We start from the raw sequence: 26,570 nt of genomic DNA, 5'->3' as shown, positions 1-26,570 counted from the left end.
ACAATTACACTATACAATTTAAAATTTAAATCATGAATGATGAAAATGTAAAAATAAATATGAGAAGGAGAGTTGATATGATACTAAACTTATTCCTCCAAAAAAAAGTTTTGTTGATTTAGTTCAATCAAGAGAGGAACCATTAATCTTATGTACTATCCACATGCAACTTCACTGGTTCACTCTTTCTTTTCTTTCACTCTTTCTTTCTTTCCAATTCTACATGCGACTAACCTATGCCGTGCCAAATTGGTACCACTTCCTTCACTCTTTTTTTTCCTCCCGTATTATAATAGTATACAAGGTCTTTTGGAGGGCTAAAATCAGAGGTTATTAAAACTTAATTTTTTGGGTTTTCTCCGCTGCACCCTCTGCCTTGTGTTCGAGGATTAAACTTTTATTTAGCAGGCCTTCTCTATCTTAAAATACAAAAAAAGAAAGAGAAAATTTCTATATTTCAAGAATACCCTCCGAAAGAATATAAAACAGATTTTTGGTGCAAGATACAAAAGAATTGAGTGTTAATTTTGGAACAGGATACCAATTTCTCCCCTCGAGGTTCCTAGAAAGTCGTCGTTTGTTTGTGATCCTTTCTAGGACTTTTGGTGGACATGTAACATTTTCTTGAAAAAGAAAATCCTCCAGCTATGCCTGAGCGTATATAAAGCTCAAATCTTTTCATAGTTTTTGATGAGAGTATGCTCTTTTATAGTTAAAAAAAAAACTATTTTATGCATGGTAGAGAAGAGATAGTTAAACGAATGAAAGCCTCACCAATATCATCAAATAGATGAAGTCATTACAGAAGGGAACCAGAGAGAACAAGGTTGATAGAAAGCAGAAAATTAAAAAAGTAAATGGAAAATAACTGCAAAGTCAGAGAACATTAGAAATGGAGGATATGAGTGCTTGATGAGGTTGTGTGCAGCGAGAAGCTTGAAGTGGGATGCCGCCCAAGCAAAGATTTGCATCGGTGAGTTCCATAAGTACTTAAGAGTTGGCTCAGGCAATCAGACCGGTTCAGTAAAACGGACCGGTCCGGCTCATCCGGACCAATCGACTGGTCCCGTTCCGGCCAGCTTCCCGCTAGTAGACGCACGCGCCAAGCCGCTCAGCCTAAACCCCTCCCGCGGGACATCCTACCGCCAACACCCAGGAATTGGGATAAAAATAACGCGTCCGATAAATTTTTCCCATGCCAGAGGCCGACCTTGTCTTCCGCCCTTCCCCGCACCCCCCCCCCCTCTGTCTCCCCAATGAAGATAAGAGGAAAGAAAGAAAAAAAAAAATCCTTCTTCTCTTCCATTGATTCTCTCCACACTTGCCGCTTTTGATGATTCCTTTTCCATTAATTCTCGCCTCTTTCCATGCCCGTTCCATCGATTCCGCGTGGCGGGCTGCCTTCCTGCTGGATTTCCGCGTCACTGATCCATGTGATTCTTTCCCCCTTTTCTTTCCTCCTTTTCAGATCGAATTTTTCGGATAAGGAACCACAGATTTCTCCCAGTTTTTTCAAATAGTCGGATAAAAGCGAGTTGTCTGGGTTTGATTCGGTGTAATTGGTACAAAGGAGAGGAATTCGAAGCCGGTGGAGGCGTGGGAGTAAGGGGCGGGGAGGAGAATTTGGGGAATCATGGCGGCGAAGGCAGCGGGAAATCAGACGGTGCCACTGGCCGTGCTGCTGAAGAGGGAATTGACGAGTGAGAAGATTGAGAAGCCTGATATCTTGCATGGGCAAGCGAGCCAGAGCAAGAAAGGGGAGGACTTCACCCTGCTCAAGTCGGACTGCCAGCGCATTCCCGGCGACGGTGTCACCACCTTCTCCGTCTTCGCTGTATCCCTCTCTCCCTCTCTCCTGTCCTCTTGACTCCCATTGTTGAATCTTTCATGATTTTCCTGAATGTTTGTAGATTATATTGTTGTGATGTTTGGATGGTGGTTGTTTTTTTTTTTTGTAAATTATTGATTTTTCGTTGAATTGCTGGTTTGTTGTGGTGTTGACAACTTTGGTGATTGTGCTGACATTTGTAGATGGTGTGGAATTTTATTAGGTGCCATGAATCTTTGGATTGAGTGGAATTTTACTAGGTGTTATGAATCCTTGGTTCGAGAATTGAGAATTTTTTACGACACTACTCTTTTGGTCCGGAGGGTTCTGATGAGTTCTCCGTACAATCTGCTGTGATGGTGCTGGAGGACATAGTATTGGTGCAGTTTTAGGTGGTGGTGCCGGCAGGTGCAGTAAATCCCGTATGATCTGCTTGGGGTAGTTCACTTACAAATTTTTCTGGATCCTTCAGACAACTTTGCTGGATTTGATAATTCGATTGGCTTTGGCATTTCTAGTTTTGGATGGATTGAAATGCCATTTGGATTGCCAAGTTTTATAGTTAATTTAGGTTATTTTCTTATAAAACTTAAATCATGATGTATAAAGCATATTAAGATGCTATTTTTGCTCTTTCCCCACCCATGTTTGCTCATAATCATATGGTGCGTGAAAGAGAGACTAAAACCTGCTGAAGAAAAGGGGGTTAATAAGAACTGTATTGTCTTCGAAAGTGCTGAAATAAGCTGAAATGCACCTCTTGACAAACTACACCCTAGTCATAACCTCACAAGACTCCTTGAATGCACATGACTGATAATAAAATCAAATGTCAACTGATAACATCACATGGTAACGAGCCATATGCTTAGTGTAGCTTTAAGGTGCAAAACATAAAGGGAAAATCATAACTTCCATAGCACCCTAAAAATTTCTTATGCTGAAGCTAGTAGATTAAAATAATCTCTTTGTGTTTACCAGAAGAAAGATGATCACTTTGTGACTGTCTCTGTATATGAACTCGACATTTGCTGAAGTTAAACAAGATTTTTCATGGTCAATTGCTCCATCAGTTTGAGCCTCTGATGTTATTTGCTGATTCACTATTGCATTAAACTCTCATTATGCTCGTAAGACTTCTGAGTGTCTGCTTCTAGTCCTAGTTCTGTGTGTAGCCTGTAGAGAATTCCTTCTGCAAACAAAGCATGCACACTTTGACTTTCACTTACTCCTGCATCCCAAACACTTTTCGAAAATGATTAGCAAACACTTTCATTCATTATGTGGTACATTTTGTTTACAAGAGTAATCAGCTAAGCATCATGTGTTTCCTTGTCTTTTATCCTTCCCTGCTTGAATAAGAGTGATGAAAAATTAGTTTCCACTGTCTCTCTAGCTCTCTATAGAAACACCAGAAAGTACTTGTTAGAAACTGATAAAATTAAACTGGAATTGGCTTAACTGAGAATAGGTTTGATGGTATTTCCATTTTACAGAGATTTGTGTGTTAACACTTGCACATACCAGCCCATATTGAATTTCATTGCACTATATTTGTCTGCTTTCCTCAGTCTTCTCATGAACGTTTAGTGAGATCTTATGATGTTGCATGAGCAGTGACACGTGCAGGATTTCTCAAGTGATGAAAGGATCATGTATTTCCTAAAAGCACTTACAATTTTAGATGGCAACACACTCTCTTTGTTGTTGTTTCTTTTTAAGGCTTTTCTGTGCTGTATGCTGTTATCATCATGTAGCTATGAAATTCTAAGTTATTAGCTTTTGCAAATGTAGAGGGCAAAATCCCATAAAATTGAGCTGTTCTTCTTCCCATTATATTTATTTTGAAACAATCAAAGATGCTCCTCATGCAGTTTTTTTCTACCCCTTTGTGTATGTTATGTTGCAAAAGCTGTTACTTAGGTTGCTTTTAGAAATCTCTCGGATGTAGAATTATTAGTATTTTTTTGAACTGTTAAATAACTGCTATCACATATCTTATGAAATATTTGTGTTATATTATGCCAATGACATTGGAATTGCTGCAAACACTGTTTCTAATAATGCCTGCTTTGAGCATGTTCTGATTTTGAACAATGCTAGCAACATTAATGTTTATTTTGAAATTTTGTATTGAACAACTGCATTTTTCTTTTGCAGCTATTTGATGGGCACAATGGTTCTGCAGCTGCAATATATGCCAAGGAAAATCTCTTAAATAATATTTTATGTGCCATTCCCTCAGATCTTAGTAGAGATGAATGGCTAGCAGCGCTACCAAGAGCTTTGGTTGCAGGGTTTGTTAAAACAGATAAAGATTTTCAAACTAAAGGTACATGCGGAATATTAAGTGGACATTACTTTGTGTCTTGACCTTGCAGGATCTTAAGCATCTATATTCTTTCATGTTGGATTAAGTTGTTGTTCTAACCATTGTTGTGTCTATTCAAATTTATTAAATTATTGTAAGCATAGTTTCAAATCCTAGTGGGATGTCCGGTGGGATGCTGGGATAGGGTACCATCCCAAGAACTGGGACAGGACCATCCTGCCATTGTCCCAGTTTCCTGACGGCATGCTTTGAGGCACCCCCCATCCCAAGTATCGGGATTTGGTGGGACGACAGCATGTCCTGTTCCACAGAAAAATTGGGATGGCCCTATCCCACAGGATTTAAAACCTTGATTGTAAGTATATGACCTATCAAGGGGCGGTTACTTTGATTTAGCTTTTGTTGCGCTTGACTAATGTGGCACTTGTATATTAGTAGTATAAGGATGTAGTGATTGTGGAGTTCAATTTAGTGATCAGCTATTTATTATCTTTTGCATCATATATAGATTCAACATCATGAATACAAACATCTTAATTTTGAACGTTGCGCACTACATATAGATTCAACATAATGATCTTGACATTTCTGCAACAGAAATTTCATCTCTCTGCTTACATTTCATATTCTCTTGGCTGGTAAAATTTCCAAGGATTCATCTAGTTCTGAAATAGTCAAATTCTTTAGGTTATTTTTATTATAATATTATATTGTTGATTTGGACCAATGCTATACTTTATTGAGGAGTAGAGTGCAAATGCCTAGCACAAGGTGTCCTCAAACTTGTCTTTAGCATAATATCTGGCTGTTATAACTGTAACTTCTGTTAACTTTTTGAGTAGCACAATCATAGATGCTATCTAATGAATTGTGAAAGTCAATTCATCTGTCTGTTTTAATATTCACTTCTGTATTACAATTACTAGATTTATCTTTTGTGTTTTCTGATGCTTGATAAGCTTTTTTAATTTCTTGCCTCCATCACTGTCATACAACTTATTATTTGTTATGCCTGATCTGTTGATTTACATTTCAGCACATACCTCTGGAACAACTGTGACATTTGTTATAATAGACGAATGGGTTGTAACTGTAGCATCAGTCGGTGATTCACGTTGCATACTTGAATCTGCTGAAGGTTCAATTTATTACATGTCTGCAGATCATAGGCTAGAAGCCAATGAAGAGGAGTAAGCTTTTTTCCCTTGTTTTCTATAATAACTTCAGAAGATCCTGTTGGTTTTTGTCAGTCAATTTTTTATGGTTTACTCTTCTGCAGGGTGGAACGTATAACAGCGAGTGGAGGTGAGGTTGGGAGACTGAATGTTGTTGGTGGTGCAGAGGTTGTTTCCTTGCATACTTTGTTCATATTTATTTGTTTTTGTTTTAGATACTTTATGCCGTTGAATTTTTGTAGTCACGGCATTATCTTTATACTTTTGTAGGAGCCTCTGTTCCCATCTTCTCCATTAGTATATATTCCAACTTCCAGATTAATTGAGCTGATTGCTTTGTTGAATAATATTCTTTATATGCAAAGCTATTTTATTCTTTATATGCAAAGCTAGCTGACAGACTGTTCTGGTTGTGGACACCTGGTTGGCATGTGTATAGTCTTTTCCCTAATGAAATTGAATTGACTATTAAAAATGTTTAGAAATTTTGTGTTTACAGTTTTTAATCTTTTAAAAAAGTCATTCAAGAAATCATAGGAGCAACTTCAAGGGATGTAGACAAGTTTTATTGGTATTTATATGCATTGGACAGTCAAATAAAAAAAATGTTTGAAAGTGCGGGAACATGTAGTGTGCTGCTGGTATATGCACCCCATTTTTCTCATGAGCAATATATTTGAGTAAGAGCTATTATATTTATTTTGTTTTTGGAAATTTCTCTCTCTCTCTCTCTCTCTCTCTCTCTCTTTTTTAAAAAGTTTGATTGACTTTATGAGGCTACAAAAATAGTTTGTTCCATTTACAGTGATTGTTGAATTGTTATCAGTTATCCAGCTTTCAAGTGTTCAATTTTGCTGGAGTGCTGGCCTTTTTTTGCCTTTGTCCAAAGAAATCGCTGTTGCACATTCACATTTTGTGAAGTCTATAGTTGTATACATCTATACCCTCGATTTTTCTGTACTTTATATAGTTTTTTAGCTTCCTTATAATGCAGCTGGCAGATTAGTTTGTGCTTAAGCTGTTTACTACCTTTTGTTTGTAGTCACATGTCAAAAGAGTTATACTTTCTTCAGGTTTTTAAATAGTTGTCTACTACCTATGAGGCTAATTTAAGTCTAGATGGCTGTAACTCCTTGCTCTGAACGTGTTTCTTCTGTTCTTCACTTACAACTAATGGCAGTTTGGTGGATTTTTATTACTGCTTAGGTGTTAAGGTAAAGTTTGATTGCTCCATGAACAAGTTAAAAGTTTGAATTCTGGTAGACATCCCACTAGTTTTAGTCTTGAAATTTTGTTGGAAACAGGTTTTATATGGGAGTCTTACCTGATTGTATACACAAGTGTGTGTGTGGGCGTGTGTTTGGTGGGTGGGTGCGGGTGGGTGCGGGTGCGGGTGCGGGGGTGCGCGCGCGCGAGTGTGAACACGTGCATGCTTGCATGTGCGCACGCGCGAACATGTGAGCACGTGTGTTTGGAACAATTTTGTGCTTAAATAATTATAGTTCTTCCCCATAGGTAATAGAATCAATATATTATTTTTTTTTCATTTATTTTAAGTATGTTGGTTTTCTTCTAGTTCACCATGTATAATTGAATGGCTTGCCAATTTGTGGTGACAGCTTATTTGAAAAAGTAGAAATGTACTAACCTCATTTAACTAGATCAAGACATGTAATTTTTGATGGCTTAAAAGAATGTTTTAAGATTAACTACAAAAGCTGTGAAATCTGTTTTGCTTCTTAGAGATATGACTTAATTGATCAAAAGGCTTAATTTTGCATAATGCACTCCCTCTTATCATCAATTTACTCATATATAATGGGAAAGACTTGGAGGCTGGCTTCTTGCAGTCAGCCCCAATGCCTGAAGCTGGTCCTTACCTTAGCAAAAAGCATCAAAAGTCCCCCATGTCTTCGCCCTTTCTCTGTGTTGATTTTTTTCACCCTAAAATAATACAGGAGAGGAAAAAAACTGTAAGGTCCGTGCCGCCTCCTCTGCTTGCCTAGGCCCCACCAATTGGAAAAAAAGGGAGAAAAAAAAACATAAGCCCCCCCCCCCCCTCCTTTGTCTCCTCATCCATGCCCCATTGATTGATAAAAATAGATACATGTGCAGGGCTCTTTTTTTTTTTTTGCTGAAAAAAGGGGAAGGGGGGAGGAAGGGACAAGCCCACCCCTGCGTAGCAGCCCCCACTGGGCCCCTATCCCGTTAGGAGAATGTTCGATGCGGGCAGAAATGACCTTGTGTTGGGCATGCCGACCGGTTTTACTTATACTCTCCCCACCCGTGGGCCCGGCTCGTTACCCCTCTGGGCTCCGGCACGGTTACCCTCCGTGTGAGTACGTCACACCTAGCACCACCGAGGCTACTAGCGGACTAATAAGCCCTCCCAAATTACACGTCCGAGCAGGGAGCATCCGGTTTCCACAATTTAATCGACGCCTGCGCGTTTCGAACTCGGAACCGCTTGGTTGGAAGTAAGGCCCAGTTCTACTGAGCTACCACCTCAATGGCGTGCATGACTCTTTTAGAATGTTGAAGTTTTTGCCAAACTCTGTGGGTAAAACAGTTAGCTATACAACTTGGACATAATGATCTCATAAGTTCTAAGTATCTTTGATGGTATTATACTGTCTACATTAATTAATATTCTATACATGGTTGTAAGTATATGATGAGACATTTTTTATCTATAGCATTGGTTATAGTTTGTGTTGCCCAAAGATGGTCACCCAAGAGGGGGGTGAATTGGGTGTTTTAAAAAACTTTTTGACTAATTTAAGATTAAACCACACAAATATATAAACTAAAGCAAGGATAAAGGGATAAGAGAAGACAACCACAAGCACACGGTTTTATAGTGGTTCGGAGCCTTCACTGCTCCTACATCCACTCCCCAAAGCGCCTTTGGGTATTTCCACTATAATCCAAGATTACAGTACGGTAGTTTTGCGAGTTCACTACCCAACTCGTTGTTTTACACCGGGCTCACAACAAACCCTAAACCCCCAATTTCTCTTAGGCTTGGGACGCCTTTTCCTTGTTCCAAGTCCCTTGACTTGAACAAGCACCACGATAAAAGAGTGTACAAAAGAATATAAAAGCTCTAGAAAGCAAATATAGCACTTATGAACAATGAAACCCGGAAGAATCTTTTTGCCGTTGGAAGCGTGGGAGATGTTGATTCTTCCAAGGTAGACCGCGTAGGGTTGAGTGTGAGCTTTGATTCCCGAGCGCGCGAGAGTGGTTGAGCTTGAAATCACTTGGGAGACTTGAAAGTACTTGATTTCCTTCCTTGGATGCACTCACTCCCTTGAGCTTTTCTTTCAAACTTCTCTCTTGAATGATTTTGCTTTGGGTTGGTGAAGAGTTGTTGAGAACCACTTAAGAGGTCCCTTTTATAGCCCAAAAAGCAAATATAGCCGTTAGAGACAAAAAGAGAAGGATTTGAAATTCAAAATCAAACCTGAAAAGCTGTCAGTCGCGTCCCAGGCGCTCCGGGGACGTCTCCGCTACAGCGAGAGACGTCTCACCTACAGGATTTTACTTTTTACTTTATCTGGGGTCGACTCGGCACTTTACGGGGACGTCTCGCCTTGTCTGTGCTTTTTGAGTGGGGACGACTCCGCTTCTTTGTCTCCGAAAAACTTGCCCTCTGGAATTCCCTGAGAGAGTCGTCTCCGCTCTTTCAGGGGACGTCTCCGCTTGTGTCCACTTTATGCGTGGGGACGACTCCGCTATCTCAGAGTCGACTCCGCTTCCTTATCACCGCAAAAACCATTCTCTGGAAAACCCTGAGAGAGCCGTCTCCGCCATCTTGGGGACGTCTCGGGGAGTCTCCTTTTTGCTTGCGGGGACGACTCCGCGTACAGCGGGGACGTCTCGCGCATATCCCTTGAGAAACGTCTTTCTGCCGCCACTGAGAGAGTCGACTCCGCTTCTGAGAGAGTCGACTCCGCTAACGCGGGGACGACTCGGCAGGTGCCGGGGACGACTCCAAGTGTGCCAGTTCTTCCTGTTTGTGCCAGAGACGTCTCTGAAACTATCAGGAGACGTCTCGGCTGTCCCTGAACTTTTTCTTTAGCTCAAAATATTCTTCAATAAATTCATAAAAATTGTGGGAACTTGCCTAGACATTTCTTAACAATTTTCTAAGTAAAACACATGAATTCCTCAATCGAATTGTTAAGATATAATGGAATTTTACTCTAGTGTTTTGTATTCATCAAAATCCATTAGGGGGTCAACAATCTCCCCCTTTTTGATGATGACAAAACACTGAGTATATGCAAAATTTGAAATTTAAACATATACACAGTATTGATCAGATATACAAGTATAATGTTTTGATTTGAACTAGATACGATGTGCATCACTTAAATTTCCTTGTGCATAGGATTGATCTTTATAGTTCTTAAATGATTTTATCATATGAACTGAATTTGAATCAAGTTAGAATGATATATTGATGCTGAAGATAATTTAAAAACTAGATTCTTTTTGACTCCCCCTTTCTTTTCCAGAAGGGCCAATTATCTTAAAATTAATATTCTTCAATAACCATATTCAATATTCATTCTATACCCCCCTTTCAATATCCATATTTTTCAATATTCATATTTCAATATTCTATTCCCCCTTACAATATTCTACTCCCCCTTTTGTCATCAACAATGAAGGGGACAAATGATACTCAAGGTGTGACATTCATATTACTCCCCCTTTGTTTGTGGAATTCATTTCATACTCATCGTTTAGTTTAACATAGTTATCACAAGATGTGCTCCCCCTGTTTCTTTGTATCACACAATCAAACACATACACAGAATTGGCAATGTACACAAGATTTTAAAAAGAAATTGTATTCATTCATATGTCATTGTAAGTCTTTGAAGTTAGTACATAAGAGTATTGATTTCAAGTACAAAAGGAAGAGTCATAACAAGTATTGATTTCTAGTACAAAAGTGTTTCACAATGGCCTAGGATTTACAAAAAGAAGATCCTATAGGATATCCATCATCGGCGTCGTTGCTCATGGGGCATTGTACTTTGTGCATAAGCCTTACAGGCTGCATCTATGAAGCCATTGATAGAATCCATGAGAGTCTTAAAGTGATCTCCCTGTGACTTGTGGAAACCTGCCACAAGTGCTTCAAACTCTAAGGTTGCCATCTCAATTCTGCCTCTAAGTTGGGCAACTAGGGTGCCCACATTGCCATCTGGCTTTGTCAACTCTTTGAGACTCTCGGAAATGGCCTTCAAACTGTCTTTGAGCTCTATCGATCTGAATGTTTGGGTGGCACCTACCCCAACTCTTTGCTGCTCTATGGCTTCAATTTGAGCTCTAATTTCCTTCAGCTCTTGTCTGATGGGGGCCAGCTCTGCAGTCATCATGGATCTCATCTCCTCCCTCATCTGCTGACAAATAACAGATGCTAAAGTGTGCATCTGCTCCTCTGATAGGAAGGAGGTCCCACTGACTGGAGGAGGTTGTGGCATGGATGTGGAAGGTCCAGCTGAGCTGGAGGGAATATCAGGGATGTCCATGTGGCTAGGTGGAGGAGAGTGATGGTCAGGCTCATGATGTGGGATTTCAGGCTCTATGGTTTGTGCTTTTCTTTTTGGAACCTTGACCCACGACCCATCTATCTTGTGAAATTCCATTCTTCTCATTGAGCCCTCATTGTAATAATCGGTGTTTCTTAGGGCCTTTGCAGGTTCATTTGGTGGAATGGGAACCTTGAAGTGTTTAAATATTAAGGTAAAGATCATGCCATAGGGTATACTCAACCTAGAATACCTATGACATTGGGCAATGTAATTTAGCATGAGTCTAGGGAGGTTTAGGGGGATCCCTAGTAGGATATGGTGCATTATGACTAAATCACGCTCCGAAACAAAATCGAAGCGACCGGTTTTGGGGAATAGGACCCGATTGACAATGCTTAAAAGAAGTCTCATTTCTGCATTTAGGTCCTGGGAGTAGACAACATCAAGAGGGCCGCAGTCCTCTCTTCCTAGAATCAAGTTTAGGGCTATTTCCCTTTGGGGATGTGAGGTCGGTGCCTCACCGTCCTTAGGAATTTGTAGGACAGTGGATAGGACATCCTCATTAATTTCTACCAATGTCCCTCGGACATATGCAGTGTACCCTAAGTCCCCTAAGGCCATATCACTAAACATTTCTCTAACAAGGCCGGAGTAGGTCGAGATTTTGAGGGTGCAAAGGTGCTCCCACCCTTGGGCTCGGAGTCTCTCTCCAATAGAGAACCCCTCATGATCTAGAAAGGAAAAATCGATGTGCCTGCCAGTCGTGACTGTGCGATTTGCACAGGAAATCGTCGTGGTCGGTGGAGCAACCGGAGGAGAAGGCGCGGAGGGTTCTTCCCGCCGTTCCTCGCCGTCGCCCGCTACTCTAGGTCGCCTCCCACGGGTTGTCCTAGCTTTCTTTGGTGCCATGGATGCTAGGGTTTGCGATTTAGGGCAAATGGAAGCTAGGTTTTGAAGTGGAGAGCAAGTGGAGGCTAGGGCTTTCCGTTTTGGTCGGGAATGAGGGAGAAAGCTCGAGTCGGCTCGAGCGATTTCGACCTATTTAAAAAGCCCTCATTCGGTCCCCGAGACGTCTCCGCCACTAAGGCGAGACGTCTCCCCCTGGGGGGACGTCTCTGCGACTTGCCAGAGACGTCTCCGGCACAAAAAATTTCAGACTGCAGTTCCAGATTTTTGTTTAATCACCCTAATCAATCGTGATTTCTTTTGATAGACACAGAGTGAATTTGTTTGTGATCCTCCCCCTTAATAATACATCCTATAATGATTTGATAATGACTTTTAGATTATTAAGATTGAAATGAGGAATGTTTGACCAAATTTCGAATACCCATGTTATAGGCTCTGAAAATATCTCTATGAAGAGTCCAAGGGAGGGTAACCATCCTCCGGAAAGTCAAACAGTTCGTCATTTAGTTTAGATGAATTCATGTTTTCACATATGTTTGCCTTGAGGTGGGTTACTAGTTCGAGTAGCAAAGTAAAGCAATACAAGTTCACTTCATTTGCTAGGATCATACAAGCTCAACGCATTCCTTAAGAAATTGAATCTATCTTTACAAAGGGGCTTTGTAAAGATATCAGCTAATTGATTTTCAGTACATACATATTCAATCATCACATTATTTTTCATCACATGATCCCTAATAAAATGATGCCTAATCTCTATATGCTTTGACTTAGAGTGTTGAACAGGATTTTTTGTTAAGTTGATTGCACTTGTATTGTCACACTTAATTGGTATATTGTCCATTTTAATACCGAAGTCTTCAAGCTGTTGCTTAATCCAAAGAACTTGGGCACAACAGCTTCCAGCTGCAATGTACTCAGCTTCAGCTGTGGACAAGGCAACTGAATTTTGTTTCTTGCTAAACCAAGAAACCAAATTGGCACCCAAGAATTGACATGTCCCACTTGTGCTTTTTCTGTCGAGTTTGCACCCGGCAAAATCAGCATCGGAATAAGCAATTAAGTTTATGTCAGACTGTTTAGAGTACCATAAGCCTACATTAGATGTCCCTACTAGATATCTAAATATTCTTTTAACAGCTTGCAAGTGTGATTCCTTAGGACATGCTTGGTATCTAGCACACATACAAACACTGAATAATATATCTGGTCTACTAGCAGTAAGGTAAAGTAAAGAGCCTATCATACCTCTGTACAATTTGCAGTCTATACTTTTACCTTTTTCATCCTTATCAAGCTTGCAACTTGAGCCCATGGGTGTGCTGATTTCTTTTGCATCCTTCATCTTGAATTTCTCCAACATTTCTTTGATATACTTGGACTGACTGATGAATATGCCTTCCTCTGATTGTTTTATTTGCAGCCCAAGGAAGAAGTTGAGCTCACCCATCATGCTCATTTCAAATTCTCCCTGCATAAGCTTGGCAAACTCTTGACAAAGACTATCATTAGTAGCACCAAAAATTATATCATCCACATAAATTTGTACAAGCAATAAGTCATTTCCTTTTCTTTTAATAAAGAGGGTTTTGTCTACATTTCCTCTCTTAAATTTGTTTTCAATTAGGAAATTACTTAATCTTTCATACCATGCCCTAGGAGCTTGCTTAAGTCCATACAATGCTTTATGCAATTTATACACATAATCTGGATGTAAGTGATTTTCAAAACCTGGAGGTTGTCCTACATAAACTTCCTCCATTATATAACCATTTAGAAATGCACTTTTTACATCCATTTGATAGAGTTTAAAGTCCATGAAGCATGCATATGCCAAAAGTAATCTAATAGCTTCTAATCTAGCAACAGGAGCAAAAGTTTCATCAAAATCTATTCCTTCCTCCTGATTATATCCTTTGGCCACTAGCCTAGCTTTGTTTCTTATTACTATTCCATCTTCATCTAGTTTATTTCTATACACCCACTTGGTGCCTATAATTGAAACATTTGGGGGTCTTTTCATTAGAGTCCAAACTTCATTTCTTTCAAATTGGTTTAATTCCTCTTGCATAGCGTTCATTCCAATTATCATCTTTTTCAGCTTCTTCTAGTGATTTAGGCTCTATTTGTGAAACGAAAGCAAGATAATTACTAGTGTTTCTTAGAGAAGATCTAGTTCTTATACCTTGTGAAGGATCACCAAGGATTAGATCCTTTGGATGACCATGTGCATACCTCCATTCTTTAGGAAGATCTTGATTGTTTGATGGAGGTTGATCTTCTTCATCTTGCTGATTTGTATCTTCCTTAACCTCATCCTCATGTTGTTTGTCTTGTATGGAGAATTCCTTGATTCGGTCTTCAAGTATACCTGCTTCAACATCTTCTTCTTTTCTAGAAGAATCTCCATTAGTTTCATCAAAAACAACATGAATGGATTCTTCAACAACGAGAGTTCTCTTGTTGAAGACCCTGTATGCTCTACTAGATGAGGAATAACCTAAGAAGATCCCCTCATCTGATTTGGCACTAAATTTACTGAGATTGTCCTTTCCATTGTTCAAAATAAAACATCGACAACCAAAAACATGAAAATAACTTATATTTGGTTTTTTGCCTTTTATCAATTCATATGGTGTTTTCTTTAAGATAGATCTAACTAAAGCACGATTTAAGATATAACATGAGGTACTTATTGCTTCAGCCCAAAAATACTTTGGTAGATCCGATTCGCACAACATGGTACGAGCCATATCTGCGAGTGTGCGATTCTTCCTTTCTACCACCCCATTTTGTTGGGGTGTCCTAGGTGCCGAGAAATTGTGATTGATACCATTTTCGTCACAAAACTTTTCAAAGTGTTGATTTTCAAACTCGGTACCATGATCACTCCTAATTGCTTTTAGCTTAAGATTGAGTTCATTTGAAACTTTATTATGAAACTTGATAAAAGCGGGAAAGGACTCATCTTTGTGTGCAAGGAATGAAACCCATGTAAAACGTGAAAAATCATCAACAATGACAAGACCAAATTTCTTACCCCCTAGACTAGCAGTTCTAGTGGGTCCAAACAAATCCATGTGAATTAGTTCTAAGGGTTTTGACGTTGAGACTATGTTCTTAGACTTAAAAGAACTTCTTGTTTGTTTTCCTAATTGACATGCCGCACAAATTTTATTCTTTTCAAAGTCTATTTTCGGTAGTCCTTTGACTAGATCCTTTGTAATCAATTTAGAAATTAAATCCATGCTAGCATGCCCTAACCTACGATGCCATAACCAACTAGTCTCATTGACTTTAGGATTCATGGCTACAAGACATTGGCCATCCTTCATGGTGAGATCATCAAGATCTACCATGTAAACATTTCCATGCCTATGTCCTGTGAGTATGATCTCATTATCAATTGGACTACTAATTATGCATAGTGACGATTCAAATGATACTTTAAAAGCCCTTGTCACAAAATTGACTTATACTTAATAAATTATGTTTCAGTCCATTAACTAACAATACATTATCAATAAATGAGGAGGATGATATGGAGATTTTACCGACACCAATGATTCGGCCTTTAGCATTGTCTCCAAATGTGACTACTCCTCCTTCTTTTGATTCCAAGGTGACGAAGAGACTCTTGTCACCGGTCATATGCCTTGAGCAACCGCTATCAAGATACCACATTCTCTTTTTATTTTCGGCTGCAAGGCATACCTGCAAAATGATCATGTGAAGCTCTTAGGTACCCAAGTTTTCTTGGGTCCTTCGTGGTTAGTGTGGTTGGTTCCCTTAGGCACCCATACTTTAGTTATGTTTTTGGCTTTCACAAATGTACTCTTGTTAGTTTGGATTTTTCTTTGAATACAAGAGTAGACTTTATGTCCAGTCTTTCCACAATGAAAGCATGTAGGTTTTTCAGTTTTTACATCTTTCGCTTTTACAAAGAAATTCTTTAGATACTTTTGTTGTTTATTAGTTTTATAACCTAATCCGGCTTTATTAAAAACGGCTCTTTGATTTGAAAGAATGAGATTTAATTTTTCAGAACTTTGTGTGAATTTTTCAACAATTGGTTTGTACTTATGTACCTCATTCTTAAGATTCAAATTTTCTTTGACTAGTTCTTCCTTATCTTTTTTAAGAGATTCAACATTTTGTGCAAGTGAGGTATTAATATCGAATAGGGATTTTAATTTTAGATTTAATTCCTTAATTACTGTTTTTCCCTTTTCATTTTCAATACTAAGTTTTGAATTCTTAATTTCTAGGTTAGTAGTATTAATATTTTTAACGCTCTCCTTTTCAATTAATAGGTTTTCAATGTCTTCCTTTAGTTTTTGATTGGAGGCTTTTAATTCTTTATTTTTTGCTCCTAACATACTACAATCACCCATAAGTTCTTGAAAAGCTTCATACAATTCTTCTAAAGTAAAATTTATGGTTGGGTTTTGACATACCTCGTCGTCCTCGAACGCCATGAAGCATAAATTGGCGGTCTCTTCCTTCTCTTCCTCGGAGGATGATGTGTCACTATCATCCCATGTTGCCTTCAATGCCTTCTTCTTCTTCTTTCCAAAATACTTGTTTTGTTGAGGGCATTCGGAACGAATGTGTCCCGGTCTCTTGCAATCATAGCATATGATTGGATCTCTTTCTTTTTCCTTTTCTTTTTCCCAATCATTTCTACCTCCAAATTTCTTTCTTGGGAAGGGTTTCTTCCTTCTCATGAATTTCTTAAACTTCCTAACTATCAACCCCAAGTCCTCATCTTGGCTTTCTTCTTCACTCCCACTGCTCTCTTCTTCACACACACTTGAGGTAGCCTTGAGTGCGATTGTCTTTTTCTTCGGCAACTCTTCTTCATGTTGCTTCATCGTGAGCTCATGCGTCATCAATGAGCCCAAGAGTTGCTCTAGCCCCAAGGTGTTGAGGTCTTTGGCTTCTACGATCGCCGTGACCTTTGCTTCCCATGCTTTTGGCAAAGACCTGAGAATTTTACTCACAAGTTCCGGGTTAGTGTAGGATTTACCCAAGCTTTTTAAACCATTAATTATATCCGTAAAGCGTGTAAACATGCATGTGATGGTTTCATTGGGTTCCATCTTAAACAACTCATATTTGTGAACTAGAATGTTCACTTTGGACTCCTTGACTTGATTTGTACCCTCGTGGGTAACTTCAAGCTTATTCCATATTTCCTTAGCGGAACTACATGTGGAGACTCTATTAAACTCATTTGCATCTAAAGAACAAAATAATGAGTTCATGGCTCTAGAATTGAGTTGAGCCATCCTATCATCATTCTCATCCCAATCCTCTTCAGGTTTGGGAACTCGAATGCCATTAACTATGTGTGATGGTTCTTGTGGTCCCTTGACTATAACCCTCCACAAGGCATAGTCTTGTGCTTGAATGAAGATTTTCATTCTAGTCTTCCAATAGGTATAATTTGTCCCATTGAAGAGTGGAGGTCTATTGGTTGCTTGCCCCTCGGCAGGAACATTGTTAAAGGGTGTTCCCATCTAGATCTTTGGCTAAGACGGTTAGGTCTTTCAAGAAATATAAGAGCACCTGCTCTGATACCACTTGTTGCCCAAAGATGGTCACCCAAGAGGGGGGTGAATTGGGTGTTTTAAAAAACTTTTTGACTAATTTAAGATTAAACCACACAAATATATAAACTAAAGCAAGGATAAAGGGATAAGAGAAGACAACCACAAGCACACGGTTTTATAGTGGTTCGGAGCCTTCACTGCTCCTACATCCACTCCCCAAAGCGCCTTTGGGTATTTCCACTATAATCCAAGATTACAGTACGGTAGTTTTGCGAGTTCACTACCCAACTCGTTGTTTTACACCGGGCTCACAACAAACCCTAAACCCCCAATTTCTCTTAGGCTTGGGACGCCTTTCCCTTGTTCCAAGTCCCTTGACTTGAACAAGCACCACGATAAAAGAGTGTACAAAAGAATATAAAAGCTCTAGAAAGCAAATATAGCACTTATGAACAATGAAACCCGGAAGAATCTTTTTGCCGTTGGAAGCGTGGGAGATGTTGATTCTTCCAAGGTAGACCGCGTAGGGTTGAGTGTGAGCTTTGATTCCCGAGCGCGCGAGAGTGGTTGAGCTTGAAATCACTTGGGAGACTTGAAAGTACTTGATTTCCTTCCTTGGATGCACTCACTCCCTTGAGCTTTTCTTTCAAACTTCTCTCTTGAATGATTTTGCTTTGGGTTGGTGAAGAGTTGTTGAGAACCACTTAAGAGGTCCCTTTTATAGCCCAAAAAGCAAATATAGCCGTTAGAGACAAAAAGAGAAGGATTTGAAATTCAAAATCAAACCTGAAAAGCTGTCAGTCGCGTCCCAGGCGCTCCGGGGACGTCTCCGCTACAGCGAGAGACGTCTCACCTACAGGATTTTACTTTTTACTTTATCTGGGGTCGACTCGGCACTTTACGGGGACGTCTCGCCTTGTCTGTGCTTTTTGAGTGGGGACGACTCCGCTTCTTTGTCTCCGAAAAACTTGCCCTCTGGAATTCCCTGAGAGAGTCGTCTCCGCTCTTTCAGGGGACGTCTCCGCTTGTGTCCACTTTATGCGTGGGGACGACTCCGCTATCTCAGAGTCGACTCCGCTTCCTTATAACCGCAAAAACCATTCTCTGGAAAACCCTGAGAGAGCCGTCTCCGCCATCTTGGGGACGTCTCGGGGAGTCTCCTTTTTGCTTGCGGGGACGACTCCGCGTACAGCGGGAACGTCTCGCGCATATCCCTTGAGAAACGTCTTTCTGCCGCCACTGAGAGAGTCGACTCCGCTTCTGAGAGAGTCGACTCCGCTAACGCGGGGACGACTCGGCAGGTGCCGGGGACGACTCCAAGTGTGCCAGTTCTTCCTGTTTGTGCCAGAGACGTCTCTGAAACTATCAGGAGACGTCTCGGCTGTCCCTGAACTTTTTCTTTAGCTCAAAATATTCTTCAATAAATTCATAAAAATTGTGGGAACTTGCCTAGACATTTCTTAACAATTTTCTAAGTAAAACACATGAATTCCTCAATCGAATTGTTAAGATATAATGGAATTTTACTCTAGTGTTTTGTATTCATCAAAATCCATTAGGGGGGTCAACAGTTTGGCTATCTGACTTAATAGGGAACACTGGTTTTTCAGGTTGGCCCTCTCAGGTGCTGGCCAGGTGGCTTGTGTCTATCAAGATCAATTGGAGATATGGATGTTGGTGAATTTATTGTTCCTGTTCCTCACATCAAGCAAGTAAAGGTCTGTAAGTCAATTCATCCATAAAGTCCACTTTTTCTTTGCATGAAAAATGAATTCTACGACTATTATGGCTTCTTGTTTTCCATATTCCCTATGATGGACATAAATGCATACGATATTCACCTAATATTATTTACCTACATGTAGCATTGCTTTGTAGTTGACAACTGTTTTAAACAAAATATAATATGATGGGGAAAGGATATTAATTTCCACAAACTATAACCATGTTCCAGTCATGGTCCATTTTGGTACGGTATGCCACACGGGGCTTTTATGGGATCAGTATGCCTCAATACACATGGGTACAAATGAGGGAAAAAATTTCAAAAAGAGGATGGACTTGTATGGGGTCAGTTTGCATTAACATTATATTTGCTTTAAAACCACCAGATGGACCTTAAGAATACAATATATTTTAAAATTATATCTAGTATATTTGCTTGAACCTGAAGTTGATGTTATTGAAACTGCTGAAATGAAACATGGTTAGCTAAGCCAGGACTGAAATCATATTGAACGTCTCTCTCCTCTTGATGGCTGCCACCACTGCAACAATTGCCTCTGTGTCTCTTCATCTGCCTATACCAATATCCATGTTTAAATGTTGGGTGTGGGTATGTTAGGCTAAATTGAGGGATCTGGGTTACAGTCATCTGCTGCTCTGCTATCATCTCATGGCAGTCTTCTCTTTCGCTGTCTCCCTTGCCCCTGGTATAGGCCAGTTCAGTCCTTCAGATTTGAGGCCTGAGCTAGCTCGAGCCTGGCTAAAGTATTGTCTTTTGGACTGCTAGGATTTAGGCATACTTGCATGGGTTTGATTCGGACCTGCGTAAGGTTGGGCTGGCTTGAGCCCTGCCTGTTGCATCCCTAAATATTTCCCTGTGCATCCATGTAACTTGCTATTTATCATGTACGCTGCGTGGGCTGAATTTACATGTTAACAACACAGGAATTACAAGTTCATGCTATAAATAATAAAGGGATATGTATATCTTTTTAATTAGAGATAAGATCGTTCTGTTGATCTCTCTTGTGTAGAAAGTGTAGGGACAACGCTATCAATGGATCTTAACCTATCCATTTGAGTTAAGATATGCTGTTTGTTCTTGTTCATTGATTCGTATTTATTTTTAAAATACTTAAGTTCATCATGGCATTCCTTAGTACTTCTGTTCAAATCTTTGGGTCAACTGGCATTCTTTACAGCATTGGGAAATGAATTTACGGTATAAATTATACTTAATGTATAAAAACAGATCCATACCATCTTAAATGTAATTATCCATTGGTTTTACTTTTTAAGCTTCCTTTCACTTCTCATTTCAGAGCCTGTGCTTTATAACTAAATTGTACATCAAGCTCACCATCCTATAGTTCTCATATTTGTGATCAAATTCCTTTTCATTGTATATATACACATCCTGTAGTTGTGAATTTTGCTTTGAAAGTTGACATGCTAGTTTTCCACTACAACATTACTTTAGTGGCTAAAATATGTTTTGGTATTTCTTTCTATGTTAACAATTGTACTGTATATGATGATACTATTTCTAATGATTTCCATAACATGTTGATTTTTGTTGTTAAGAAGACAATGAATATTGCTGTGCAATGATTTATTTGACATGAAAGGATGTTTTCCACTTGCACGTTTGATTCAGAAATTGGCCCTTTAAAACCACAAAGTAGTAGATTTATGCTTAAAACAAACTTGAAGTGCCAAAAATACAAGGGGGCTGTTAGGTTTGTTTAGGTTCATGGTAGGCACAAAATTTGGCATACAATGATATAATTAGCATGTACAATACAGGCTGATAGGGATTGGCACAGAACAATACACATGGCAGAATTTTTTGAACTGCTGTACTCTGGCCATGTCTTACTGACATGGTATAGTATACAATGTTACAAATATTTTATATTTATAAGAATGGAGATGCTTGGAAGTAGATTGGTACGTTCCTTATAAGTTTTACTACAAAACGAAGATGCAAGGTAGTATTGCTGAATGTGTGAAGAAGGTATAGAATTCTGTTGAGGAGTTTTATTTATGTCAAAGTAACATGCCAGATAATTTCTGTGGGAGTCGTTGTTGCTAAGCAACTTCTGCATGCTTCTGGAAAGTCTCTATTGATTGATTAGTATGTATTCTTTGGATGAGAACACTTTTGTTGGGGTAAAAATGACAGAAACATCTATGTGAATTAATTTCCTTCCAGCGGATTAACTACTAGTTATCAAACATTTCAGTGATTGAACCTGAATACCTAGTTAGGCACATACTGTGAAGTCATGTTGTAGTTGCTTTGTAGTGGGATGTAACTTTCAAGCTGCATGTTTGTAAGTTATAGTGTGATGACTAGGAAATACACGTATTTGATGATCTCATCTTTCATGAAGGAATCAAACACATCAATGCTGAAAAAATTGTATCTGGAAGAAGGTTGAATATAAGGAAGTGATCACTGTCCAGTAACATGAAAGATCAAATCATCAATAAGTTCACATTAGGTCTTTTGTAGGATAGATAATTGGTTCTTCCAAGTTAATCCTTCAATTGGGAGTTCTGAACTCCGTCATTTCTCTACTGTAAATTCATTGTTTTCATAAATAACATGTTGGCGGGCATGTTTTTCTGCTTGTTATAATGGTCAGTACAAAACTATTGTATGCCGCTTAATAGGTGATTAGCTGCTTATTAGGGTCATTCATATTTATACTTGGTCACAAAAGAGCTTAATGTGGCAGAAATGAACACACTGGATGTTGAGTCCATGCAGTTTCTCCTCTCTCTCTCTCTCTCTCTCTTTCTTATGTTTTTATTCCTCCATTCTTGTTTTGTTGTTTCCTTTTCTATAACCTAAGTGACTTGTTAATATTAGCGATAGGGGATCTCTTACTATTCTGCAATATCTACTGTGCTGGGACTGGCCAGCACAACATAAGTCATGTTAGTTTCCAGGTTATTGGTCATATCAAGGAAGGCAGAACTGTCCCAAACCATGCAGTTTAGGGTGTACCAAACCGAATCAGTGCAGAATCAGGATGGTTTCTGGTTTCAGCCTGGGACAAGCTACGAACTGGTCCAAATCAAGTGGAACAGCCGGTTTGGATCTGTTGAGACCAGATCCTGCTGGTTCTGGGCTTGTCATGGGCTAAAATAGAGAAGGGCTATCCCAGTGCTTTTCTCCTCTTGTTTCTCATCGACTGGCACCTGTCAGTATGGTGTGATACCATACTGACTGGATTTCTGACCGGTAAGACATCCCATACTGGTTAGGAAACCTTGGTTTACATGTCAGAATATCATTTCATATGGTTGCTTATTACTGATACTCTATACCATGCAGACATTTACAGTTTTAACTATTATTTATTAGACCCCAACTTTTCTGAAAACTATGTTTCCGTAGAGTTTGTTTTATTTAATGTGCTTTGAATATTAATATGCGGTTTGACATATAACTACGAAATGTGTTTTCATATTTAAACAACTTTGCATGTTTGAGATTTTTTCTCTATTTTCTTTCTTTTGTGCATGATATACCTATAACAGCTAAACCAACATTTTGAGAGGCTCAATGGCTGGGAAGTATAATGTGACATCTTTACTCCATATCAGGAGAGGAGGCAGGGCTAAAATGTTAGGGTTGACAGAGGTTGCTGATTTGCAATTTTGAGATTTCTGTGGTCCCCAATTTCATATGGATTATGGTAAACATACATGGATTGGGTTGGAAACATAACATCTGACTATATGCTTTTCCTCTCCTTATCATTCCAACATTCAAAGTGTAATCTTGTGTCCATAAATGAGATCTCCAGTGGAGCTAACATCTGAGTTTCTAAGAACCCACTAGGCATACAGACTTATCTATTTTTTGGAGCATCTTAAGCAGTGTCAGTGAGAAAAGAAGTTTCATTGGTATATCTTTATTCACTTTTTATGGGTGTCCTTTGACAAATGTAATATCTTTTTCATTATGCATGGCAAGTGTCTGTGCTGTTGGCAGATCACAGATGCCATGCTTTCTATCAATAGAATGATACAACAGTACTTAAACTTGTCTGCTCAACTGTGCGGAGTGTATATCAGTAGAAACATTTGATAATTATTGTCCTCTGATGATATAATTCACTCTGCTGCATTCTTCTTGTATCTATCTTTTTGAATAGCACACTTATTGTCACCTGTAACTATGCATGTTGATGCCTATTGTTGGAATAACAACTTTTGTGTTCCTTATTATGATCTATTATGACAGTTCTGAAACATGATCATGATAATGGATTCTACATGATAAGTGCAGCTATCGAATGCTGGTGCTCGTCTAATCATCTCAAGTGATGGTGTATGGGATGCTTTGACTTCTGAAGCAGCTCTTAATTGCTCCCGTGGCCTGCCAGCAGATGTTGCAGCAAATCAGATTGTTAAAGTACTGCATCCTAATGGTTTTCCTACATTTTGTTTGAGCTGCATCTGACTGTTTCTATCAGTTATTTTATATAGCTTCATTTGCAGGAAGCTGTGCAAGTCAAAGGACTAAGAGACGATACTACCTGCATTGTAGTTGATATATTACCTCCAGAGAAGGTAACTCCTGCTGTTCCGTCACAAAAGAGGCAAGGGATGGGGGTATTCAAGAATATGTTTCGCAGAAGGTCTTGTGAGTCAACATCTCATTCAGATAGAGGCTATTCTCAGCCAGATGTTGTGGAAGAAATATTTGAGGAGGGATCTGCAATGCTTGCCAAAAGGTCAGTATTTTTATTTAGATCTTGATATTTAAATTTCTTTCTTCATTAAATCAGTGGTTACTAATGATGCTTTTAGATTCTTTGTCTTGTTTTCTTCACCATCACCATATCATAGAACATCACCACAATCCAAGCCTTTTTTTGGTCTAAATGGGCATGGTAAATCATGAATGCTTTAGGAAGCTTCAGCAGACTTTAGTGGTGCTGAATTGCTGCAGAGGAGCTTCCATGAATCCTGAAAATCCACTTGGCAAGCAGGAATCCTACCTTGTTCATTCTAATACAATCTCATGCAACCAAGAAGTAATCCTCTGAATTTCTTCATGACATTATCTAGCCAAAGAGGGAAGGTGGCAAGATTTGATATAATGAATATTTGATGCTGTATTCATTTTTAGGGAATCGGTTATAAATTGAAGAGTAATGTCAGCAGAACTGGTACCGGGCACCGTACCAGTTGTTCGGCAGGACGAGTCAGTACGGGCCCGTGCCGGGCTGTGCCGAGCCTTCACCGACACAGTGCAAGAGGTGGGGTAGAGGGAGAACGAGAGAGGAAAAGAGAGAGAAGGCGAAGAGAGGGAGGGAGGTTGGCGGCGACCGTTGCCGGGGCAGCAGGCGAAGGCTCTTTTTCTCTCTTTCCTTCTCTTCTGCCTCCGGCAATGGTTTTTGTTTTCGTTGCCGGAACCGTCCCGGTGAGCTCCCGGGATGGCTCGGAATGGCCGGAACCGCCTGGTTCGGGACGGTTCCGCCGACCCTGCTCAAGAGTCAAATTGATTCTCAGTCCAATATATTTACTCTAATATATCACATTAGAAGTCAAGCAAGATTTGTAGTATTGTTTAGGGCTGGAAGTATGCCTTGGACCGACTACCTTAGAGCCTTCAGGCTTGAACTGTTATAATTGAAGGTTGGGCTGAGCCTGAATACATTTTGGGTCAGCTTTGGGCAACCCTTGCTTCACCTTGAGCTTGGTCTGGAGCCTTATTGAATAGTTATGACATGTTCATTTATAAGCATATGTTGTTTTACTTTTATCTTTTTTTTTTTTTTGAAAAAATTAGGCAGTGTCTAATCACTTCCATTAAGTAGATGAAAAGTACAGCAAATACAAAAGAGTCAAACAGCATTAAGAAATACCATAAAAATAGAACAAACAAAAGAATAAAGATCAACTTTTCTCAACAACACTGAACTTTGTCTCTGGCTTAGCAATCTTTCACTTTATTCACAACTTCGACAACACCATCAGACTGGTTTGTAGACAATCTTTTATTTCTTTGTATCCAAAGAGCTAAACAGATAATGGCTGCAAGGGTAACCCAGCCCAACATCTTGTATAGAACCATATGATAATACCAGCTTGATGAACTTGTAGAAAACAATTTGCAACAAATATCATTGGAGTTTGTGACAAGCATTTAATGGGGGATATAAGTGTTTATACGGTAAATGATTAATGGTTAATGAAATTCTTGTATGCTGCAGGTTAGATGCAGAATATCCAGTACGCAACATGTTCAAGCTTTTCATATGTGCGGTTTGCCAGGTAGAGATGAAACCGGGTGAGGGAATTTCTGTACATGCCGGTTCGTCACAACATGGAAAACTGCGTCCTTGGGATGGTCCATTCCTTTGCCGAAGTTGCCAAAAAAAAAAGGAAGCAATGGAAGGAAAAAGGCCTTCAAGAGGTATAGCACACTTGCAAAATCATTTCCAACTTATCTATGCTGCAAAATGTTGATGCCTTATTTGTTTTTTTTTTAATAATATATCTAGATTCGTCTTCTAGAAGGAGTACTGGAAGCAGGTAGTGGTTGCCATTGGTAGCATTAGTGATAGTACACTTTGTATCATGGCTCAAGTTGAAGCTCTCCAGACACTTCTTTTTCCTCCTGTTAAATGGTATGATCATCAAGTTCTGGATTACTATGAAAATTCTGGAGTAGCACGAGGCATTTCATTGGATATTTTCACTAACATTCAGTTTTGAGGTGAGATGTTAAAATTAGCACTCATTGGTTGCAAAGCTGCTTTGTTTGGCAGGCAATGTGCTGATTTTTCATTTGGAGACATTGAGGCACTGAGAAGTTCAATGCTGCAGTGTCCGGCTAATGAAGGGCCTAAGATAACTCGATTCTTTTCTAGGTTCATTGCCATGTAAATGAATCATTTTATAGAGGTAAAATTGATGACAGTCTGCAGTGTACCGCTGATAGGGGTGGTGAAGTTGATAATTGTTTCCAAGAAAACACTTGAGCGTCCCACGTGACTTGCTAATTGATTCATCTCATACATGAAACACCTGATTTACTTGTTGCTAGATTGATAGAAATTTTTAAGCTTGCCTTTTGAGGGCATTGTACTTTAATCCTCGAGTAAATTATCATCGAATGATTTTCTGAGAATGTTTTTTGTCCAAAGTTTCAGTCACAAGCATTGAAATTTTATGCATGTCAAATGACTTACGGGACATTCGTTGTGTGCATTAAATGTGGTCTTTTTGTCCCCGTCATTTTATTTCTTTGAATTACTAGAAGCGATCATAACTGTAATCTGCAGGAACCTCATGTAATTATCATGTCATTAGTTCAACTGGGACATTGTAATGATGCTGCACTTCTCTATTTATGCATGGAATATTTGTAGGATCAGAATACATCATTTACAGGACTCTCCTTTGTTCAATTGTGACTTGATAGCATCTTCTTCATCTCAGTTTCATGGGGAAATAATTAATTAG

General features: G+C 39.3%; 1 protein-coding gene across 4 annotated transcripts; it reads left to right on the top strand.

Annotated features, from left to right (window-relative positions):
- Positions 1-1,218: 1,218 nt before the first annotated feature.
- On the top strand, positions 1,219-26,300 carry LOC103712499 (probable protein phosphatase 2C 12). 4 transcript variants are annotated; one of them, XR_604942.4, is made up of 10 exons: positions 1,224-1,834; positions 3,989-4,160; positions 5,197-5,350; positions 5,440-5,503; positions 18,962-19,069; positions 23,383-23,508; positions 23,595-23,830; positions 25,316-25,518; positions 25,607-25,732; positions 25,874-26,300. XR_604942.4 is itself a non-coding variant. In XM_008799035.4 (9 exons), exons 1-9 carry the CDS (start codon positions 1,634-1,636, stop codon positions 24,628-24,630), a joined length of 1,587 nt encoding a protein of 528 aa, XP_008797257.2. In that variant the 5' UTR covers positions 1,220-1,633; the 3' UTR covers positions 24,631-25,291. The 4 variants fall into 4 exon arrangements, 3 of the variants coding, with proteins under 3 accessions (XP_017699626.2, XP_008797257.2, XP_008797259.1); XM_008799035.4 differs by lacking the exons at positions 25,316-25,518; positions 25,607-25,732; positions 25,874-26,300 and adding exons at positions 24,010-24,133; positions 24,229-25,291 and having other exon boundaries at positions 1,220-1,834; XM_008799037.4 differs by having other exon boundaries at positions 25,607-26,300.
- The last annotated feature ends 270 nt before the right edge of the window (positions 26,301-26,570 follow it).

This window comes from Phoenix dactylifera, chromosome 15, assembly GCF_009389715.1.
Source record: "Phoenix dactylifera cultivar Barhee BC4 chromosome 15, palm_55x_up_171113_PBpolish2nd_filt_p, whole genome shotgun sequence".
NCBI lineage: Eukaryota > Viridiplantae > Streptophyta > Magnoliopsida > Arecales > Arecaceae > Phoenix > Phoenix dactylifera.
Note: the sequence above shows the minus strand (reverse complement) of the source record. Positions and strands in the feature narration are given on the sequence as shown.